The 22,601-nt window shown below is 44.2% G+C and overlaps 1 protein-coding gene across 5 annotated transcripts in view; it reads left to right on the top strand.

Annotated features, from left to right (window-relative positions):
• The window catches only part of LOC116643982 (disintegrin and metalloproteinase domain-containing protein 12-like), a 583,570-nt gene that overhangs the window by 105,648 nt on the left and 455,321 nt on the right, over positions 1-22,601 (top strand). For 2 of the 5 annotated variants that reach the window (XM_032423146.1, XM_032423142.1), the window contains exon 3: positions 20,072-20,161. The exons of the other annotated variants lie outside the window; for them this stretch is intronic. In XM_032423146.1, the coding sequence (XP_032279037.1) occupies positions 20,072-20,161 (90 nt within the window). The remainder of the gene's footprint in view (positions 1-20,071; positions 20,162-22,601) is intronic. 5 annotated transcript variants of the gene reach the window in all.

Raw genomic sequence — 22,601 nt, 5'->3', positions numbered from 1 at the left:
AGTGTGCTTTCTTGGTGGAAATGTGTCTTGTGATTCATTTTTGTTAAGTGAGGTGTATGTGAAGCCCTGCAGGGTGACAGGTGTTATTTGAAATGATGACCCCCAGCAGGGGGATGTGGTATGGAGAGGAGATTGGGGCCGAATCCTGGAGGCAGGTGATTGACAGTCTGGGGATGGGAAGTTGACTCACATCCAAGGATGGGCTTTGCCGGATCCAAAGAACACAGCAGATTGTTTTCCTATGACACCCATAGTCACGGTCTTTGAGCACATTCGGATGCACGGTTTCAGACCGGCCAGGGCGAGTGTGAGTCACAGAAGCCACCAACTGGGGCCCTTGGGTCAGGTTCATCCCACAGATTTGGTTGGGCCCAAGAATGTCTTATTGTTTACTTTGAATATTAAAAAAATTGGGAGATTTTAAATAAAAATTCAGGCATAGAGTTTCTCTTTAAAAACTGGATCGGGCAACAGCAGTCCTGTGCTTCCATCAGCTGAAGTGAGGGGCACTCAGCCCCGAGGGGAGGCTCTCGGTTTAGCCCAGCCCCACCCAGCCTGCTTTGCTCTTCCATGGCATCTGCTGGCTTCTGTTGGCATGTCATCTTGGGATGCTGGCACAGGACCGAGGGGAGAGGACAGCATTGAGCCTCGAGCCAGCAACTCACTCAGTCCTGTAGGGAAGGTCAAAGTGACACCAGCTTTTGGAGTGTCCTCTACCACTTTCATTTGAGAAAGGATTTTCTTGAAAGTAATAGCACTGCTAATGAAAATTGATTTTTCTTTCCGACAGTTTATTTTCCAGAGACCAAACACAGGGAATTCTTAAACACATGCGCTAATGGTAGATAGCACAGGTGTGGGGAAATGAAATCTGTGACCACCAGGGAAAAGCACATTAGTGTTGGTCAGTATCAGGAAATGGGTTCATAGCCAACTTTCAAATGGACTGAGAGAGGGCGGGAAGGGCCCCTCTGCGTGGTCAGCCTGCCCGCAGTGCCCCTGCTCTATTCCCCACTGTACCTGTGCCCACAGCTGCCGGAGTCCTCATCACATTGTATGCTGTAAAACTGTCTGTGAATGATCCACCTCCCCTTGCAAAATGTCAACCCCTTGACTGCCTAGTAACATCTCACATTTACTGCGTGCAGAAGACGTGCCAGCTGTAGTTCTGGGCTCTTTATCTGAATTAACTCTGCAGGTCTTCTCGGTGACCCTTTGAGACAGGTGTGTGTCGCATCCCCATTTTTCAGATGAAAGAACGAAAATGCGGAGACACTTCATTATTCACCAGCAGGCAGAACTGACAAGTTTGAATATTTATAGATTTGTTGAAGTGTGTCTAAGCAGTGTAGCACTTGAATGATTTAATTTTTATTACAGCTATTTTATGGAACTACATCATATACATTATAGTATAGATTACATACTTGTACATTTTTATTGCTGTACAGAGTTGTTTACACAAATCACATATATGTAATTTATGGGTGATTTAAGGGATGTTCAAGGGCAATTTGAGACCAAATGGTCCTTCCGTTTTTTTCTTTGAGGTGCTCAACAAAACCAACAACACCCATTTGCCAGATTTTTTGTTTCATTTTTTAAACAACTAAGCGCCAGTGAACATATACATCTATTTTGGGGCACATGTGGAATTGGATTTCATTAGTGAAATTGATGGGTCATAAGATACATACATTTTAAATTTTGATAGATATATTTCCCTCCCCAAAATGCTCTACCAGTTTACGTTTGAGCCAAAAGAGTAGACAGAACCCACTTTCCCACACCCTAACATTGGATTTTTATAGATGTGTGTATGTGTGTGTATGGGTATGTGTGCCAAACTAAGAAAAAATAAGGTATCTTGCTTTAGTGAGGTGAAATTCACATGACAAAAAATTTAACCATTTTAAAGTGTACATGGAAGTGGCATTTGGTATGTTCATGATGTTATGCAACCATCACCTCTGTCCGGTTCCAAAACATTTTATCACACTGAATGAACACCCTGGACCGCTTAGCCACTTCCTATTCATGCCTCCTCCCCATCCCAGTTCTTAGCACTTGCTAATCTGCTTTTCATCTTTGTGGGTTGACCTATTCTGGACATCTCCTATAATCTGAAGGGAATCATATAATATATGATCTTTTGTGTCTGGCTTCGTTTGCCTAGCGTGATGTTTTTGAGGTTCATCCATGTGGTGGCTTGTGTCATTGCTTCACTTCTTTTTACATCTGAGTATTTTCCATTGTATATACGTGCATATAGATATAATCCATTGTATGATGTACAACCATTTGTTTATGCAGTTCATTTGTTGATGGACATTTGGGTTTTTTCCACCTTTTGACTACTGTGAATAGGATTGATACAAACGTTTGTGTACAAGTATTTGAGTAGCTGTTTTCAATTCTTTTGTGTATACATATACACATGTACATACATACGCATGTACATGTATATGACAATATGATCATATGGTAATAATGTTTAACTTTCTGGGGAACTACCAAACTGTTTTCCACCGCAGCTGTACCATTTTACATTCCCACAAGCCATGTGTGAAAGTTTCTATTTCTTCCCATCCTCACCAGTACTTGTTACTTTCGGGGTTTTTGGGGTATGTTTGTCATGTTTTGTTTTGTTTTGGATTTAATTATAGCCATCCTTGTGGGTATAAAGTGGTGTCTTATTGTGGCTTTGATTTGCATTTCCCTCATGACTGATGATGTTGAGCCTCTTCTCATGTGCTTGTTGGCCATGGTATAGCTTCTCTGGAGAAATATCTATTCAAGTTCTTTGGCCATTTTAATTGTCTTTTTGTTGATGAGTTGTAGAGTACTTTATATATGCAGGATTCTGGATTTATCAGATGTATGATCTGCAAACAGTTCGTTCCATTCTGTAGATTGTCTTTTCACTTTCTTGATAAATATACTTTAAGGTATAAGGTATTATTTTATTTTATTAAATGTTGTTTTAATTTATACTTTCCAATTGCTAAAAAGCTCCAGAATTTTTTAATTGAATATTATCCCGTTGTATTTATTTTTCTGGGAAATCCATGTTCAAATCGTGTACTTACTTTTATAAAGTGTGTTCTTCTAATGCCATCACTGAAGTTAATTTTATATCCTGTATATTTTTCCTTTTAATGTTTTCTTCCAGTCTGTTACTTGCCATTTAAATTTTTTTATTATTTGCTATTTTATTTTATTTTGTTTTATTTTTAAATTTAATTTTATTATGTTATGTTAGTCACCATTCATTACATCATTAGTTTTTGATGTAGTGTTCCATGATTCATTGTTTATGTATAACACCCAGTGCTCCATGCAGAACGTGCCCTCCTTAATACCCATCACTGGGCTAACCCATCCCCCCACCCCCCCCCTCTAAAACCCTCAGTTTGTTTCTCAGAGTCCATAGTCTCTCATGGTTCCTCTCCCCCTCCGATTTGCCCCCCTTCATTTTTCCCTTCCTACTATCTTCTTTTTTTTTTTTTTTAAACATATAATGTGTTATTTGTTTCAGAGGTACAGGTCTGTGATTCATCAGTATTACACAATTCACGGTGCTTGTCATTTAATTTTGTATGTAACAACATTTGTCATATAAAAGTTACTCATTATTTCATACTTCAATTGTTAATCTTTTATGGTCTCTGGATATTTTGTCTTCCTTAAGAGTTCCAATATTATAAAAAATATTCTTTTATTTTTTTAATTTCATTTTTACATTTACACTTTTAATCCATTTTAAATTTAGTTTTGTGAGTGGCTTTAAATAGGGCCATAGGATTATCTTATCCTTAAATGGATTACCAGTACCAATCCTATTCTCTTTGATTGGTAATGTCTTGTTGATAGTAAATCCTCCAGTGTGCATAGGTGTCTTACTCTCTGTTTTATTTCATTGCTCTTAACTGGGGCCACACTGTTTGAATTGTAAGTTTTTATATGTATCATGGCAATATCACACTCTTACTGTATATTCTCAAAATTGACCTGAGTATGCTTTATGTATTCTCTCTTCCACATATATCTAGGAATCACATTTTCAATTTTTTATTTCATCTTTTATTTATTTATGGTCAATTTTTTAAATTAAATTTGGAATATATAAATTAATTTAGGCAGAATTGACTTTCAATTTTGACTTCTTCATCCAGAAATGTGGCATGCTCCCCCATCCACTTAGCCTTTCTTTTGTTTCCTCCAATATAACTTCATGATTTTCTCGACATAGGCGCAGCATATTTCTCGTTAGATGCATTCCTGGATGTTTCATAATTTTCTTGCCATTGTTAATTTTTTTCTTCTGATGATTTGTAATTGGTTATTGCTGCTCTTTGAGAAAGTAGTTGCTCTTGGAAGTAGTTTTTGATGGTGCTTTAACCACTCAGCTCTGCCAATGGTTCTAATCATTTACGGCTTAGACCCTAGAGTTCCCAGGTGGACAATCACGTGGTCTGAAGTCACAAGAGCTTCCTCTCTTCTAGGCCAGCTTTTCTCTTCCCTCCTTATCTTACTGTGTCAGCAGCGCCCCTGTGATCTTGGGAATGCTTGCTTTGTTCCCAGCAACCAAGGTTTCCTTGTTTGGGACTTCATATTTTATCACAAGAAGTCTCATTATTTTTTTTAAAATTGGCAAAAAAACAAGAAGTCGTATGATGTGTTAGTAAGTACCTCCTGGGGAAATTTAATTTATAAGCTTCTCCAAATATTAGTGGTCTTAGAAATTTTGCCCACTTTATAAAAATCACAAAATAAACATTATATTTCTTTTGCTTCATTAAAACATTTTAATCAGATTTTAATATTTGATCATTTCATGTATGTTGCATTTATAGAATGAATTTATTTCTATAGCATTTGGCTGAAGGTTTGTGTGACTAAAGAATCACTATGATGCATTTATTTATATGATCTGACCCTTTAAATAATGTAGTAGATGGAGGTGGCTTCTTTGATGGGGAACCTTCATCACATCGTAAAATGCTACTGCAGAGACTCCCACTAACAATAAAGACATTTCCACATCTCCCCCCACCACGGTTTTCTGAACATGGTGACCTTGTTTGTGATACCAATTCACCTTCATTTGCCTGTGGTGATTTTAGCCTCTCTCTGTTGTGGAGCAGAGCCTTACGTGGGTTTTTACTCTATTCACGGAAGTTTGCCTTCCCTGCTAAATGCATGAATCCAAATGACAATAGAATTGTCCAGTGTTGCAAATGTGAAAAAACCTTCCTAAATGCCCCGCTCTGCTGGGACTGTGCTGGGAAGGTCCCTCTTCATGGCCTTGCCCAGCGCTAGGACTGCAGGGCCCCCTCCAGGCTCATTCTCCCTGTGGCCCTAGAGACACAGAGGTTTAATAAACTTCAAAGCTAACTTTGCTCCCGGCTCATCTTGCTGCAGCAGAAATCTCTTGCCCATCAGCCAAGGACCAGTTCCTGGCTTGAGCTCAGCCGGCACTATGCCTCCCATCGACACGTTAAATATTTCTTAGTGCCTTGGCTTTTCGGGTTTCCCTGCCCTGGTTAGCAGTTAGCTTTGCTGTTAGTTACTTCTGGGGGAAGCCCCTCGCTGCGGGATGAAGGACGCCACAATGCCTAAACGTCCTCCATCTGTGGATGGGCAGGAGGGCTTGATACAACTTTGAACTTGGGAGGGGGCGCTGGGGGGGTGGTGGCTGTGGCCTACAGAAAAACGTTTAGAATGAGCAGAGGGAGAACAGCAAGGGGGTTAGGAGCGTGGTCTTTGGAGGCCCCCGACTTGACTGTGAATTCCAGCTCCAGTGCTTGGGAGCTGTGGGGTGTCAGACAAGTCACACCATTTTGCTAAGCCCCGGCTTCCTTAGGTGCTAACCCTGGTGAAGCATACATGGGGAGCCACGGGGGCTCCACAAGAAGGGGAGTGACACCTGTAGCAGCTCATGACACGTGGGGAACAGCTGTATGGGTTTTCTGCCCCCCCCCCCAAACGAAGGACTACACATCGGGCGGCTTCGACAGCAGAAGCACTGCTTCTCAGCTCCGGAGGCTTGAAGTCCAAAATCAAGGTGTCCTCGGCAGGGTTGGTTCCTTCTGAATCTGTTCTGTCCTTCTCGTCCTAGCTTCTGGTGGGATGCTGGCCACCTCTGACATTCCTTGTCTTGTTCATGCATCACCCTCCTCTCTGTCTTCGTCTGCACATGGCCTTCTCTCTGTGAGAGTATCTGTGTCCCAACTCCCCCTTTTTATAAGGACACCCGCCATATTGGATCAGGGCCCACCCTAATGACCTCATTTCAGCCTGAATACCTTAGGACTTCAACATATGAATCCTGGGGAGACACAGTTTAACCCATGACAATATTCAATAAATCATTTCGATTTTAAGATTTTCAATAACAAATCGAAACCCGGAGAATTACCTCCAGATGAGAGAGACCGCAGGTTCTCTGCTGGGCCATGCAATTTCTTGAATATCCAGAGAACTCTTAGACAGAAAAAAGTAAATTCTGTTGAGCTGAGTTGCCCGAGAACTTAAATGGGGAATAACCTGAGGATCTTCATCTCAGAAGGAAACAAGCCGGGAAGCTCAGACACGGGGCTCTTTTGCTCCCTCTGCATCACTGTATGGAAGAGCCCCTGGGGAGGAAAGAGAGGGTGCTCCCCTGCAAAGTGCTTTGCTTGACAGCTGCAGGCAAGAGCTGTGTCTGTTAAAGATGTTCAGTTTTCGCAAGAGCCAGGTAACTGGCAGGAGTTTGGGGGGGGGCAGGTTGCTAAGCAACAGCTTTCTCCTTTCCTGGGGAGGCCACGAAGCATCTCATTGCCCTTGTCCAGATGTCTCTTCTTTGGTGAAGGCTGCATTTAGAGAATCGATGGCATTTTAAAACTTTTTTGGGGGTGGTGGTGAAGGGCAGGTGTGTATATATGTAATCAGTTAACAAAATCTACACAGAAAGCCCTCCTGTTGGAAATGACATTGTTGACATTTCCTTTGCTGCTTTTTGGCTCTTTTTCTTATTGAATTGTATACGAGCATCAGGGTTGTTTGACTACTGGTCCTCAGCAGAAGTGGAAGTTAAGGATCAATGGACTGCCAAGTTTAGGTGTGATATCAAGCCTCGCTCCTTCTTTACTTTCAAATTTCAAGTGCTAGTGATAAAAAAGCAATTACCTGTTATCTTTTGTTGGGAAAAAAGATAAGCCCCAAACCCACTTATATTTCTCTTTATTTTTACATCACCATGTTTGTTTAATCTTGGGCATTTGTATTCCAGCTTCTGAGGACTTGGCAGGGGAATGGTTGACTTGCCAAATCCAGCCCTTGGAAGCTTTGTTTTAGGGGAAATCAAAAGCCGGTGATCAAGGACCCCGAGCCTCCTTACCTGGCCAGACTTCTTGCTGTGGGATTTTCAGGGCTGCTTTTGAATGGCAGACGTTTTTATCAGACTCAGGCAGGGCTCTGAAAGAGTTCAAGGGCATTTTTGTCTGTAAGAACACAAATACGGCTTTAGGCATTGTTTTGTGGTGGACGGTCTCAGTATTGAGAGCACAGGTGGAAACTATTTCTTTCCTTGCGGCCAGTGCAGCTTGGTGGGGAAGCTTTGGCTTGGTGTCGGGCAGGACTGGGTTTGCATCCCTGCCACACTCAGGAAACGGGAACAGGCTTCACTCTTTCCTGATCTTGCGCAGAATCAGGACTAGGGCAATGAGAGGGACTTCGGCATATTTACCAAAGAGTGCTTACTGAACACTGCCTCAAGCCACCACCCCCCCAGCGCCCCCCTCCCAAGTTCAAAGTTGTATCAAGCCCTCCTGCCCATCCACAGATGGAGGACGTTCTGTGTGCTATAGAGGGACTGCTCGTCCCAGGCTGCAGACCTGCTTCCCCTGTCAGTGCCCGCTGATTCCCAGGGCAGCACCACTGAAGAGGCCCCTTCCAGAACCAGTAACGTGCAAAGGGTGGGCTTCCCCCCAACCATGTCCCTCCTATACCCCAGATGGCTCTTTAGGGGCTGCACCTTTGTTCCACACCAATAGGAAAAAGAGTAGGAATCAAGATTCTGCCCCACCTATCGCCTAATCGTGGTCGCTGAAGTGACAGCTCAGATTTTCCTTGGAGAAGAGGTCCCATGGGCAGGGATTATAGCACTCACACCTAATGTGGGAGTAGGCTGGCGTGCGCGGGAGGTTCCAGGACAGCTCTGCTACACACAGGGGTTTTTATGGCTTATCGTTTTCCGTGCCAGTCTCCCTAACACAGAGGTTCTGAGGGCAAAGGCCTGACTGGGTAGATAGAAAGTGGAGAGTGCTTGTCTGTGGCCTACAGAAAAACAAAACAAAACAAATAAAAGCCACGCTTTTAGTTCTAATGGCAAGATCCAAGACACATTAAAGGAAAATGAAAAAAAATTATCTCTAGAATCAGAATCCCTGCTGTGGTGGGTTTCCATTGTAAATATTTTCCTCCCCATTTCCTTTACATCCATGGATTTCAAACAATGCACTTGATTTGTAGAGGTCTGTAGAGCATAACGTCATGTTTTGCAATCTGGTAGCGGGGAATCTGTTAAGGATATCGTGATATATTTGGAGATCTGTTTAAAAATTTTCTGGGCCTTGAAATGAAAATACATTGCTCTTCCTGTGAGTGGGACCTCGGATGCTGTGAGCAAGCCACTTGGGCATCAGCTCCTTCTCAGCGAGGTGGGAGTGGCTGGTTTCTGTTCCCATAGGAAGCATGGAGTTTATGGGGGCAACTGTGACCCCACAGAGACTCGCCAAGGGAAACAACCCTGTGCAGACCTGGCCAGGGTGTTGAAAGACAGTGCCGTGTCCCCACGTATGCATGCCAGGTGAATGGGAGCCTGCTGAGAGTTTCCAGATTCACCAGTTATGCCCCATTTCTGTAACTTTGCTGAGGGAGGAGGGAAGCAGAACAAGAAAACAACAGCAACAAATAAATTGGGAATTCATTCTAGGGATTTTGGTATTTCTTAGTAGAAGAATGAAGGTTGTCAGGACCCCGTGGCATCATCATTTTTTCTTCCCTGGGGAGTGAGCAAGTAAGTAATTCCCTAAAGTGAGTGGGGTGCTTATTCTCACGTTACAGATGGGAAATGGGCTGTGAAAATTTAACTTTGCTAAAGTCAAAGTTGGTGTCAGGTCCTCCAATGTCTGAGTTCATTTCTCATGACTCTGTCTCCCCAAGTACCAGATTAGGCAGTGGGGATGCCAAGTTGGAGGCTCCTGTCCCTACGAGATCCATTCCACCTAGGGAAGCAACTGTTGACCACTACAATACATTGGGGAGAAGTGCCCTGGAAACACAGAAGAGCAACTGGTTGTTTTTTTTTCTGGGGGCAAAAGCTTCCAGAGGGAAGTAGTTTGGGCTGGGCCTTAAATTGTAAGACAGATTTCCTGAGTTGAAAGGGACTTACTCCGAAATGGCACTATTGGGACTCCTGCTGGGTTTATATGAATGGGGTTCAGCAGTATAGAGCCAAGCCCCTCCTTTTTTTTTTTTAAAGAATGCTTGTTTTCTGCTCACTCTGCATATGAGTCCTGACTCCACTTATTGGGGTTTGATCTGGGGTCACCCTACTTTGATGGAACCCAGTAAAAGCTCCAGGACCAAGGTCTGAGAGGTCCTGGGGCCAAGGGAAGTGCTGAGGCATGGGACAAAGATGTAGTTGTGATGCCAGCCACTGGGGGGGGGTGGTCTCAGAGCCCAGCCTCCGTGTCTTCTTGGGAAGGGACATCTGCAGTAGCTAGTAGTACCTGCTCCTCCAGCAGTGACAACTGGAAACTTCTGCAGATAGTGCTGCTGCCAGATGTCCCTTGGGAGGCAAAACTACCCCAGCTGAGAACCAATGACCATATTCATGAGGGACGTCGATCCATAATCCTTCTTTCTCTCTCTCTCTATTTTTTGTGATGTCTTTGTCAGGTATTGCTATTAGTCTGGTAGGGTGTGCTGGCTGCCTCTGATTTCTCAAGAGTCTTGTAGTATTTTGGCATTATTTTTTTTCTTAAAGTTCATCTTTCTCAAATATGCCTACAGGCTGCCTGAGCTAAGACTTGGTTTTCTTCCATCTCATTCTATTCCTTGTTTCCAGTGAAGTCCTCTGTGCCTGGAGTTTTCCTTATAAAAAGGTTTTTGATAATGACTGAATTTCTTTACTGGCTAAAGGACTTTTAAGATTTTCTGTCTTATCTTGTGTCAATGTTGGTAAGTTGTATTTTATTTATTTTATTTATTTATTAATTTATTATTATTTTTTTAAATTATTTTTTATTTTTTTAGGTAAGTTGTATTTTTCTTAAGCAATTTGTACATCTTTTCCATTTTGTTGAATTTATTCCTTTAAAATGTATTCATAATATCTGCTCATTATCCTTTTCATGCCTGTAGTCTCAACATATTCCTGACAGTGGCTATTTGTATGTGTTTTTAATGTTTCTCTTGATTGATTTTGTTGTTTTCCCCTCAAAAGCCCCAATTTTGGCCATGTTAATTTTTTTCATTTTTTTCCCCTGCTGTTTCATTAATTTCTGCTCTTATTTTGATTTGCTTTTTGTCACCCATGTTGATGAGTGTACCTGTAGTTTATTTATTTTCACTGCTGGATTGTTGAATATCTCATTGTTTATAAGCTCTATCAAAGTACATTTTGGTTGTTTTCAGTTTTTTGCCATTAAAAGCATGATGCTATGGACAGTCTTGTAAATCCTGGTGTTGATGAACAGGTTTATTTTACATACACACCATATTTCTTTTATCCTAAAATGCATTTTTAAAATATTTTAATACATCCAAAATCAGAATGTGTCTTAAAATTAGTGGCATCTTAGAGCATAATTGGAAGTTTTCTTTCTTTCTTGGTGATACAGAAAATAGCGGTACATCTTACAATCCATGAAGTGTTAGATTTAGATGAAATACTGTAAATAAGAGCTAAATTGCTCATCTTTACCTTCACTAGGTTACTTTCACAGTGGTTGTATTAGCTGATGCTCACCAGCCATGCATGGGAGTCGCTGTTGCCCCACGTCTTTACCAATAACTAGTATTGTTATTTTTTTACCAGTTGGGTAGATATGAAATGGTCTCTTATTATGATTTCATTTTCATTTCTCTATTTACTAATGAGGTTATTCAGCCTCATGAATAACCTCATGAATGAGGCTGAATAACCTCATTTTATATATTTTATATATACAATAGGTATATATATATACATATATATATATATATATATATATATATATATATCTGTATCTTTTCAGTTGCTTAGTGAACATTCTCTTCCAAGAAATGTTGTGTTCTGTCTTTGCCTATTTTTCCATTGAGTTGCTAGTCTTTCTCAAATTAATTTATAGAAGCTTTTCACTTTTTTATTTAAATTCAATTAGTTAACATATAGAGTATCATTAGTTTCAGATACAGAAGTTTTTTTTTTTTTTTTAAGATTTTATTTATTTATTTGAGAGAGAGAGAGAATGAGAGACAGAGAGCATGAGAGAGGGGAGGGTCAGAGGGAGAAGCAGATTCCCTGCCAAGCAGGGAGCCCGATGCGGGACTCGATCCCGGGACTCCAGGATCATGACCTGAGCCGAAGGCAGTCGCTTAACCAACTGAGCCACCCAGGCGCCCTCAGATACAGAAGTTTTTTTAGTTTTGATACTCTCTCTTTGTTTTGTGGGTTACAAATATCTTTTTCTAATTTATAGCTTGCTTCTTCTTTTTATCACATTATTAATGGTCAGAAATTCTTAAATTAATAATACTTGAATTAATCAAACTTTTATTTAGTAGTGTTTGCTTTGAGAATATTTTAAAGATATAATTTCTGACCTAAGATCATAAAGATATTAACTATTTTATCTCTTAGCAGTCTTTTTAAAAATTTTTTTAAGAGACTTTACTTATTTATTTGACAGAGAGAGAGTGCGCATGCACAAGCAGGGGGAATGGCAGGCAGAGGGAGAGAGAAAAGCAGGCTGAGCAGGGAGACTGATGTGGGGCTCCATCCCAGGACCCTGAGCCAAAGGCAGACACTTAACTGACTGAGCCACCCAGGCACCCCTCTTAATAGTCTTAAAGCTTTACCTTTCAGATTACAGTTTTTAGATTATCTGGAGTTGATTTGTGGGCATGGTAAGAAGTAGGGAACAAATTTTGGTTTTTAAAGTAATGACAACTAATTGTCCCAGCATCATTTATTATGGTTTGTTTTTATCCATACCACCGCATTATTTTTCACATTTCATATATGGGAGTGTGTCTTTCTGGGTTCTTATTCTTTTCCACTAGTCGTTTTTTTGTTTATTTGTTTATTCCTTTAGCAGTGCACTGATGTTTTCTTTACATCTTTAAAGTAAATTTTTTATATCTGATAGGGCAATTCCTCTGCCCGGACTATTTGTGTTTCTGAATTTCTCCAAAAAGCAGACCATTGATACTCCTGTCCTCCTAGGTTTGACATATCCCCTCACACACACAAGAGGCTGTGGTCATCTGGGCATCCCAGAGAATCCCACAGTAAGCTGGGCATCAACAACTAGGTTATGCTAAAAAGCTCCCAACCCAGGTGGTGGGATTGTTCCCTTAGAAGGACTTGAGAGTCTAACCTGCTGGATGAGGTTGGAATTGATGAACCCGTTTTGCAGATGAGGAAATCAAAACAAGGCAAGCAACTTTTTCGGTTCACACGGCTAGTCCATGGTGAACCTGGCCTTGAGTACAGGTCGGTTTTGTGTGTTTCCACTGACCTCCCAACAGAGCAGGGTTTCCTGTGACCCTGCACCCTTATTTGCTCAGGAAGTTTTCTCCCCATGCCCAGATGAGCTCTCAAGTGTTACCCTTCATTCAGTTTCAGGTTCAGCCCCACCTAGCCCTACCCCACATGTTTTTCAAGAAGCAAGAGCGGCTCAGCTTGCTTTTTCTACCCAAGTACACTTCTCATTTTCTTCGTTAGCCTATTTGTAAAAAAAATGATCTGTTCTTAAGCTTCTAAAACTCCCTTAGACTGGTAAGTGTGTTATCCCTCTCTTTGCTCAGATACCTGGAAGTGCTAAATCTTAGCGTTTGCTCCTTTCTTCATATTCCTAAGACCTGGTGGACCCACTGCTGGGTGTCTTCTTAGGCACCTCTCCTTCATGTCTCTGTGCAAGTATAAAGGATGGAAAGGCCTTTCTGGGGAGCCAGCAGGAGAGCTGTAATTACTGAAACTAATGCTTCATCTCTCTCTAAAGTTCAAGTTCATTAGGGAAACTTTATCTTGTCATTCTAGTTTCTGGTTTCTGATGAGCTGGTACTTACTTTGCAATCAAGAGTAAAAATGTTGAATTATAATAATAACTAGAATCATTAACTTTTGCTAAAATGTGAAACTGCATATAAGCTCCACGCAGGCAGAGATTTTCTTGTGTTTTGCTCATTCCTGTGATTTCAGGGCCTATACTAGCCCATGGTTGATGCTATATATATATTCACTGAATAAATAAATAAGAGAATTGTATTGGGTGCTTCCTATACACTAAGCCACATGCAAAGGGTTTTCGGTGTGTCTTCTCTCTTATTGCTCGTAACATTCCAGTGAAATAAACATCATGATCCCTGTTTTACAGATGGGGAAACTGAGGCAGAGAGAATTAGGTGACTTGTCTAAGTCACAAATTTTTTGTTATTTATTTTTTATTGAAGTATAATCAATATACAGTGCTATTATTAGTTTCAGCTGTACATATAATGATTCAACTTTTTAAAAGTTTTTATTTGAATTTCACTTAGTTAACATACAGTGTAATATTAGTTTTGGGTGATTCAACATTTCTATACATTACTCAGTGCTCATCATGATAAGTATACTCTTAATCCCCTTTATCTATTTCACTCCCCACCCGCCCTCCCACTTCCTCTCTGGCAACCACTTGTTTTCTGTATTTAAGAGTCTGTTATTTTTTTTTTCTCTCTTGAAGTCACAAAGTTTTTACGTGGTCAAGGTAAATTCAAGCTCTTATCTGTAGGATGCCAAAGAACATTCTCTTAGGCTCCATGTAGTGATGCCACTCACAGTGAAGGTACATTGATGTGAAGTGCTGTCGTATGGGAATCTGTGAATCACTGTTGTTCCATTCACTCATTTATGGGGGTGGGGGAAAGGGAGGCATCATTAAGCATCTTTTTCCTAGAGTTTCTATAAAAAGACAAGTAACCCAATTTAAAAATAGACCTTTGTCCAGAGAAGACATACAAACAGCAAATAATCACATGCAAAGGTATAAAACATTTTCATTAGGAAAATGCAAATCAAAACTACAATAAGATGGTACTGGGATGGCTCTAGTCAAAAAGATGGAGGGGCGCCTACTTGGCTCAGTCAGTTGAGCATCTGACTTTGGCTCAGGTCATGATCTCGGGGTCCTGGGATCGAGCCCCATGTCAGGCTCCCTGCTCACGAAGAGCCTGTTTCTCTCTCTCCCTCTGCTCCTCCCCCTGCTCATATTCTATCTCAAATAAATAAATAAAATATTTTTTAAAAAAAGATGGAGAGGAACAAGTCTTGGCAAAGATGAGGAAAAAGTGGAACCCTCATACATTGCTAGTGGAAATTTAAAATGGTGCAGTCACTTTGGAAAACAGTTTGACATTTCCTCAAGAAATTAAACATGCAGTTACCTTAGGACCCAGCAATTCTGCTCCTAGGTATATAACCATGGGAGAGAAAACCTGCATCCACATAAAACCTTGTACATAAATGTTCATAGTAGCATTATTCATTAAAACAAAAAGTGGAAACAATTCAAATGTGCGTCAGCTGATGAACAGATGCACGGTACATGGTGTATCCTTGCAATGGGATGTTATTCAGCCACAGAAAGGAATGAGAACCTCGCACGTACTATAGCAGGGATGAACCTTAGACACGTGATGTTCAGTGAAAGAAGCTGAACACATAAGGCCACATGCTGTATGATTCCATTTATAGGAAATGTCCAAAATAAGCAAATCCAGAGAAAGAAGATTAGTGGTTGCCAGAGACTGGGGTGAAGGGGTGATGGGGAGTAATGGGTAGGGGGCTTCTCTGGAGGGCCATGAGAATGTCCTGGAATCAGATAGTGGTGATGGTTGCACGACTTTGTCAATATACAAAACCATCAAATTGTACACTGTAAAGGGTAAACTTTATGGTATGTGAGTTATAGCTCAATAAAACTGTTATTAAAAAAAAATCAGCTGCGGAAAGGGAAGGTCAGCCCAGCCGGGAGGGATGCAGTAGAAGATAGTGTGAGGGAGAGCCGGAGATCAGGGCTTCCAGGAGGGAGCCTGACTCCGCCACTCCCCAGCTGGAGCTGCTCCGGCAAGCCCTGCCCTACACCCAGCCTCGGTTTCCTGTTTTTGCAAAGTGGCAGGTGTGAACAAGCCAGTACCCTTCGATCCTGAGATGCCTCCACATTTCAGGGGGCGGTTTTCCTGGCTCTTGCCTGCGTTCAGGGTCCATTAGAGCAGGAAGGACGAGTAGGGAAGGAACTCAGAGCTCTGGATCTTCGCTCCATTAAACAAGAGCAACCGGAGAGCAGCAAAGAGGGAAAACCCGCATCACTCAAAACCCGAAGCACGCCCCGCGAGCAGAGCAACCTCGCCCACCTGCCGGCGCAGCTGCTAAGCCGTCAGGGAGGAGAGCTGTATGGGGAGGCCCCTCGGCTTGCTGCGCAGACCCCCCGGGAGCGCCGCACAGTGTGGGCGAGCATCTCGCAGCCTGCGCGTTTCCTCCAGTGCGGGGCTCTGGGGTCTGCGTCAGGCCCAGCAGCTCTTTCCCCAGTGCTGCCCGAGGCCCTTACGCCAGAGGTTTGCAAAAATGGGAGATGGGAGTCCAGGCGCCCTCGGGGGCGGCACCACCCTCGTGTGGCCAGCGCAGGGGGCAGCCTCCTTCAGCCTGGTTTCCTCTGGGCGGGCTCCTGCTCTAGGCTCCAGACGGGCCCGGGCCGAGTCAGGCGGATGGCAGTGAGGAAGAGGACCCCCGAACCAGAGTCACGTTGCCCGTCGGGGAGGAGAGGAAATCCATGCTGACATCCTATGAAAATATTTCCGGGGCTTGTTTACATAACGAACCCGGAGCCCACAGGTCCTCTTGGTGTCACTGGAGTGTGTGGTTGGAGCTGGGCCCGAGGCAGCTCCAGGTTCTTTGGCAGGAGGTTTCCGAGACGGCCCATTTTTCTTCCTTGCCTGATTGGTTGCTATCCAGGCCTGAACTCAAAGCCAACGATTCATCGTCGCTCATCCTGCAGACAGCTGCCTCGGTGGCGAGTTCGCCGAGCCGGTCCTGCGGCAGCCTGGGTCACACCGGGGGAGCAGGGGTGGGGGCTCTTTCTGGTCCCTGTTGTCCATTCCAGGGTCCCAGTTTTCTGCCACCACCTGTGAGGGCAGAAGGGCCCCTATGAACTCAAACCACTCTGTGACTTTCAGTACCAGGTAATAATGACTTTTGTTCAGTGAGCTTGATGTTCCTTGAACAACAGGGTGCGTAATGTTGTTTTCCGCTTGGTGAAAGAAGCAAGCTGGAGTGGAGATGACGTGTTCTCATACACACACCCTCAAATGTCCCCAACACCTTTCGGCTGGCAGTCTTGGGACAGGGCTGCATGGCAGAGCTAGACAGTGTCCCTGAGGCCGTGCAGGCCCCAGCCACTCCACATGTCACAGACGGGGAAGCTGAGCCTGGAAGATGGGCTGACCTGCTCAAGGTCACGGTTGAGTGGCCAGGTGGGATCTGAGCCCAACGTCCTTGCCGCCCGTCTGGACTCTGCCCGCCATGTCCTGCTGTGTCCCTTTTAAAGCCAAAAGAAAGGAGGGAACACTGCATTGTTTCAACCTCTTCCACTGTTCCTTTGTGCTGCCCAGACCCAGGCCCCCTGCTTACGTGAGTCTGCCCATTCCCTGGGAGCCCAGCAGAAGCCCTGCCCCCGCCACCATGAGGCCCTGGTTTTCTCTGACCTGGGCTGCACCCCCTCCCCCCACTCATGGAGTTGTTTTGAGAGGGGAGCTGTGTTCTCTCCTTTCCACATTGGAGCCCACACTGAAGGTATTTGGGTTACATGACAGAGGTCACCTCTGCTTACTTGCTTACCTCTGTCAAGGACTTAAAACAAGACCCCTTCCCTGTTGCCCTCCCCACTGTGCATGTGGGTACAAAGGGGGGGAAATTATAATTTTTCAAAGATGTTTTTTTTTTTTAAAGATTTTACTTATTTATTATTTGAGAGAGACAAAGAGAGCATGAGTGGAGAGAGGGAGAAGCAGACTCCCCGCCGAGCAGGGAGCCCGACGCGGGGCTTGATCCCAAGACCCTGGGATCATGACCTGAACTGAAGGCAGACACTTAACCAACGGAGCCACCCAGGTGCCCGCCCCTCAAAGATGCTTTTAAGAGGGCTACTAAAATGATCCCTCCACGCGTCTATCTCTTTGCCCTACCTCCCCTTCAAAAAAAGAACTCTAGTGTTTGCTAAGAAAAAATCTGGTGATAAGACCAACAGGAAATCAGAATGAAAGGCAGAAGGTGACCTGCAGAAAGAATCGAAAGCAGGAACTCGAAGCAATATTTGTATGGCTGTGTTCACGGCAGCATTATTCACAATAGCTGAGGGGTGCAAGCAACCCAATGTCCACTGACACGTGAACAGAGAAACAAAATGTGCTCCAGACAGACAGTGGAATGTTACTCAGACTTGAGGAGGAAGGAAATGCAGAGGCCACCTACAGCTCGCAGGAACTCTGAACTCTGAACGCTCTGTGATTCCACGTATGTTAGGTTTCTAGAGTAGTCAAGTTTATAGAGACGGAGAGTAGAATGGTGGATTCCAGGGCCTGGGGGATGGGGAATGGGGAATTCGTTTTTATGGGGAGAGAGTTTCAGTTGTACAAGATGAGAGAGTTCTGGGGCTGGATGGTGGTGGTGGTTGCATAACAGTGGGAATATACTGAATGCCGCTGAATTGGATACTACAAATGGTTGAGATGGTAACTTTATATATGTGTATTTCACCCCAGTTGAGCGGTTAAAAAGAAGACAGTCCACAAGAGGAAATGATCAAATCCACATGGCATTGAAAGAGGTCTAGTTTTGTGTCTCCTTCCCCCGTTAGGCTATGAGCTTTTCAAAGACGGGGACTCCAGTGCCCTATTCATCTTTGCTACCCTAGCACCTAACTCAGGTCCTCAAAGATGTTGGGTTCTCATTAAACGTTTGTGGCACTGAGGTCGTGGTGTGATTACATGAACACCGTACACGAGTGGGCGTCAGGGCTTACAGACTGGTGCATACGCACGATCACATTTGGTGCCAGCCCGGACACCAAGGGCCAGAGACACGGTGCCTCAGATTCCAGGCATCTCAGAAATCAACTACAAAATGGCTGCAAAATTAGTGGATAGACTTTTAAGACATCTTTATTACCTTAATTTTCTGAGATAAAAATTCTGTGTAAAATTGTAGCTGATAACGGATTCTGTTTTCTCTAGGGCCCTTTGGGTGCCAGGCATGGTGCTGAGCCCACAAAACCTTTATTTACCCCATTTCATAGTTCCCAGCCGTACAGTGCCTATGTCAGCATGACTCTCTGTCCGAGGAGCAAACACAGCCTTGGAGGTGGTATGTCTTGTTCGAGGTCATAGCATTAGAATGTGGTGATACCGGGTGTCACCTCAGCCCTGTCACCAAAACCCAGGCACTTTCTCAGCCTTCAGAGATGTTAACAGATCTACGGGTTCTTCCCGTTTCTACCTTTTCTACGGGTACAGTGATCATTAATATTGCAAAGTCTTAGCTTGAGGCTCACTGGATGGGCAACACTTGCAGGTTATTTAAATGAGGCTCAGCTTCCTTACCTGTAAAACGGGGGTGATAATAGCGCCCTCCTCATAAGGCCATTTTGAGCATTGAAGATGACACTGTATCCAACATCGATTGTCTTGCAGAGAGGGAAAAGGAAATTTTAGCCGTTAAGATGTATTAGTGACACTGACCAGACTCAAAGCACTTTGGGATTATCCAGTGAAATTTACATTGGTTTGGTGTTTATGAAAAGGCTTACAGAGGTGCTGTTCATTTATGTAATGACCCATGCTTTCACGGTCTTATCCCAGGGGATGAAACTACTTTCCCTAGGAAACAGCGTATTTCATTTGAAAGGCAATGAGTTATGCAGTTTATCATTGTCTCCTTTTGGCCTTGGCTGTTGCAAACTCGCCCTTAGGTTGTGATTCATCCGTGCCAGTGTCATCTTTAGTCCAGGCGTTATGGGTCAGCGATTTCTCCAGCTCATCACTTGCTTCTTTTATCACAGTTTTACCTTTTTAAAAAAATCCTTCTTGCTAATTATAAGCTACCTCAGATGTGGTCAGGCATAAATTATAAAACAGTGTTCATTATAATTTAGTGTCAAAGATGTTTTATTAAATTGTATGAAAACCAATTGTTCTTACAATAGCTTGCATGGTAAACAGGCTGTCCTATTGCCCAATATTCTAGATAACCTGGCTTGCAGAATTTGGTAACATATTAAAAGTGGGTTAAACATTAACATTGTGATATTTTCTGAATGCATTTTCATACTCAGGGAACTTTTAAACAGTAAAAATGCGGCTTGGTAAGAGAACCAGCATCATCAAAACCAGGCAAAAAATAAAGTACTCACACGTTGGGGAGGAAGAGGAGAAGTTGGTATCTGACTTCAGGCAGGAGAGAGAATAGCTCCTTGTCTCGCATCTCAGTGCTCTGCAGAAAACTTTTAAATAATGGTCGTGCGAACTTTTCTTACTTGTCAAAGAAGCCTCAGATAGAAACATCAAAGTGATGATTGTTGCTGTTGCTAATGAGAAATGGAACCCAGGTAGACTCCCTGCCCCATCCTTGGTTGCCACATAAACATTCTGGTGACTTCATCACAGGTAGAACACTCTGAGGTTCTTCAGCCCAGGGCGGACGGTGGGAGCCTGACTCATTCCAACAGTAGTTACAGATGTAAACGGTGCCTGCTTTTTCTTCTTCTTCTTCTTTTTTTTTTTTTAGCCAAAAACATCCTTGTCATTAACAGACCTTTGAAACGGAGTCAAATGTCTTTGAAACACCAGTGGAATATGATAAAACTGTCCGAGGAAGGTATGTTGTGATTTTTTTCCCTGCAGATGTAACTCTTATCAAAATATAAAATAATTGGTTCATTCGGTCAACATTCCGTGAGCGTCCTCAGTTGGCCAGGTGCTGGACTAGGCACGGGAGGAAGGAGATGAATAGGACGTCCCCTAAAGACCTCGGTCCACTCGGGGAGAGCCTTGTGAACAGTTAATTACAGAACAGTATAGTAAGGACGGACGTAGTGACAGCCTGTCGGGGGCACGGATGCGGGTTGAATTGTGTTCCCCCAAAAGATATGTTGGAGTCCTAACCCCCAATACCTGTGAATGTGACCTAATTTGGAAATGGAGTCCATGCAGATACAGTCAAGATGAGGTCAGACTGGATTAGGGTGGGCCTTAAATCCAGTGTCTGGTGCCCTTTGTAAAGAGAGAGATTTGCAGACACGGAGACACGTGACAATGGACACAGACATGACAGTTCTGTTGCCATAAGCTAAGGGACACTAAGGCCAGCCGGCAACCACCAGCAGCTAGCGAAAGGCAAGGGAGGGTTCTCCCCCGGGTCCTTCAGAAACAGCATGGCCCTGCCAACACCTTGATTTCAGATTTCTGGCTTCCAGAACTGCGAGAGAATAAATTCCTATCACCGCTTCATTTGTGATCATTAGTTATGGCAGCCCTAGGAGGTGAAGACAGGCACCAGCACAGACCAGAGGGCAATGCAGGGCAGGGGCAGCCCAAGCAGCCCTTGTCACAGGAGATGCTCCCGAGCTGTATCCGAGGGTGAGAAGTGAGCTAGGCGGGAAAACCGGAAAGGTGGCACCTGAGAACAAAGAGACATGGAAGCCGCCACAGCTGGGAAGTAGCTGCAGGCTTGTTTTAAGGATTTTGAGCCTGGTCTCCTGGAGCCCCAGGATCCCATGCACACGAGCTCAGGTTTTTATGTGTATGTTTCCCAGGCCCTGTTCAGGGGCCAGGGTGGGGAGGGCAAGGGGGGCATCCTTTCATTAGATTGTTCAAAGGAGCCACAAGGTCACAAACTGGTGATGTCAAGGGGATGGAGGGGAACCAGACAAGAGATGAGGCTGGTGGGGTCACCAGCTTGACCATGACCCTGCTGAAACCACGCAGTACAGGGGAGATTAAACAGATGGGATGGAGCAGAGCCTATTTCGTAAGAGAAAACAGGCATTGGCTTTCCGCTGGACACTGGAAGTGAGAGAAAGGAGGGGCGTGGAAGGGGACACCTCGATTTCTATTGTGGGGCATAGGAGGATGGGGGCCGCTCACCAAGATAATGGATGCAGGGTTGGCAGGGGGAGGAGAGGCAGAGGAGGCCGGTGGTGGCAGCGACCTGCGGCGAGTCGGCTGGTTCCCTTTCAAACTAGCCAAGCTTGAGCCTGGTTCTAGCTGATGCTCACGGATGAGATCTGGGTCCTTCCTTGGCGTTGGTTTATGAAGCAAGCAAAGGCCACGATGTGTCTGAGGTCTGGCACGAGAGCCCAGAGGGAGAACAGGGGGGTCAAGGAGAGAACCTGCAAAGGAAAGCAAGACACAGCAGCCAGGAGGGAGGAAGACAGAAGACCCGTTGTCCCAGAAGTCAAAGATGGAGAGATCCTCCAGAGACACTGGGTAGCTAACAGTGTCAGATCCCACAGAAGTGACAAGTTCCATTTAAGTTTGACAAGTGATTCTGAGAAACATCTATTTAGAAATATTTTCAGAAGGTATTGTTAAAGCATGGTGAAGGCTCCGAGCAATCCGTGGCTCCTGTAAGACTGAAAATGAGGAAGGGCATTTACAGCCCCAGAAGTGGGCAGCTGGATATGCCTTCTCTGTCCCTGATGTGCATGATAGGAAGACAGACAGGGTGCTCATAAGCTAACTGAAGGCTGGGCGCTCCCCAGGTGCAGTTGGTGGAGTGATTCACCGGGCAATGCACGATGGTGCTCGTGTGCTGTTTCTGCAGCGACGACTCAAGCTGTGTTGGGTGCTGTGTGGGAACTGTCGGGATTCCTCGCTCCTGCCCTGGGCTTCACCCAGTGTGCCACTGGCCATTCTCCAAATATGCTGCATTTTCCTGCTCTTATACCTTTAGCCATTCCCGCTTTTCTCGTTTGCCTTGACTCGGACTCTGTCACCTTCTCTCCACCCCACTTGCACATTTGTCTAAATTCACCCCTCCTATGGGTCCATTTCAAGTGTCCCCCTCCCAAACCCTGCTGGGGTCCCTAGGTGTGCAGTGCTCTCTCTGTGGCTCGCTGAGCCATGGGTGGGAGAGCTGCTCTCCTGGGCCCCCAGCACCCTGGGTGCTACATCAGTTCTTGCTCTGGATTCCATGGCTAAAGCACATCTTCCTCCAGAGAGGAAATCTGGATTCCAGGATTATCTGGCTCAAGGCCTCATGAGTGACACGATGCTTGTGGCCTCTGGGAAGGGGCTCAAAGTTGGGGCTGGGTGGC

This window comes from Phoca vitulina, unplaced genomic scaffold (genome assembly GCF_004348235.1).
Source record: "Phoca vitulina isolate PV1807 unplaced genomic scaffold, GSC_HSeal_1.0 scaffold28, whole genome shotgun sequence".
Taxonomy (NCBI): domain Eukaryota; kingdom Metazoa; phylum Chordata; class Mammalia; order Carnivora; family Phocidae; genus Phoca; species Phoca vitulina.
This window is presented reverse-complemented; position numbering and strand designations above follow the sequence as displayed.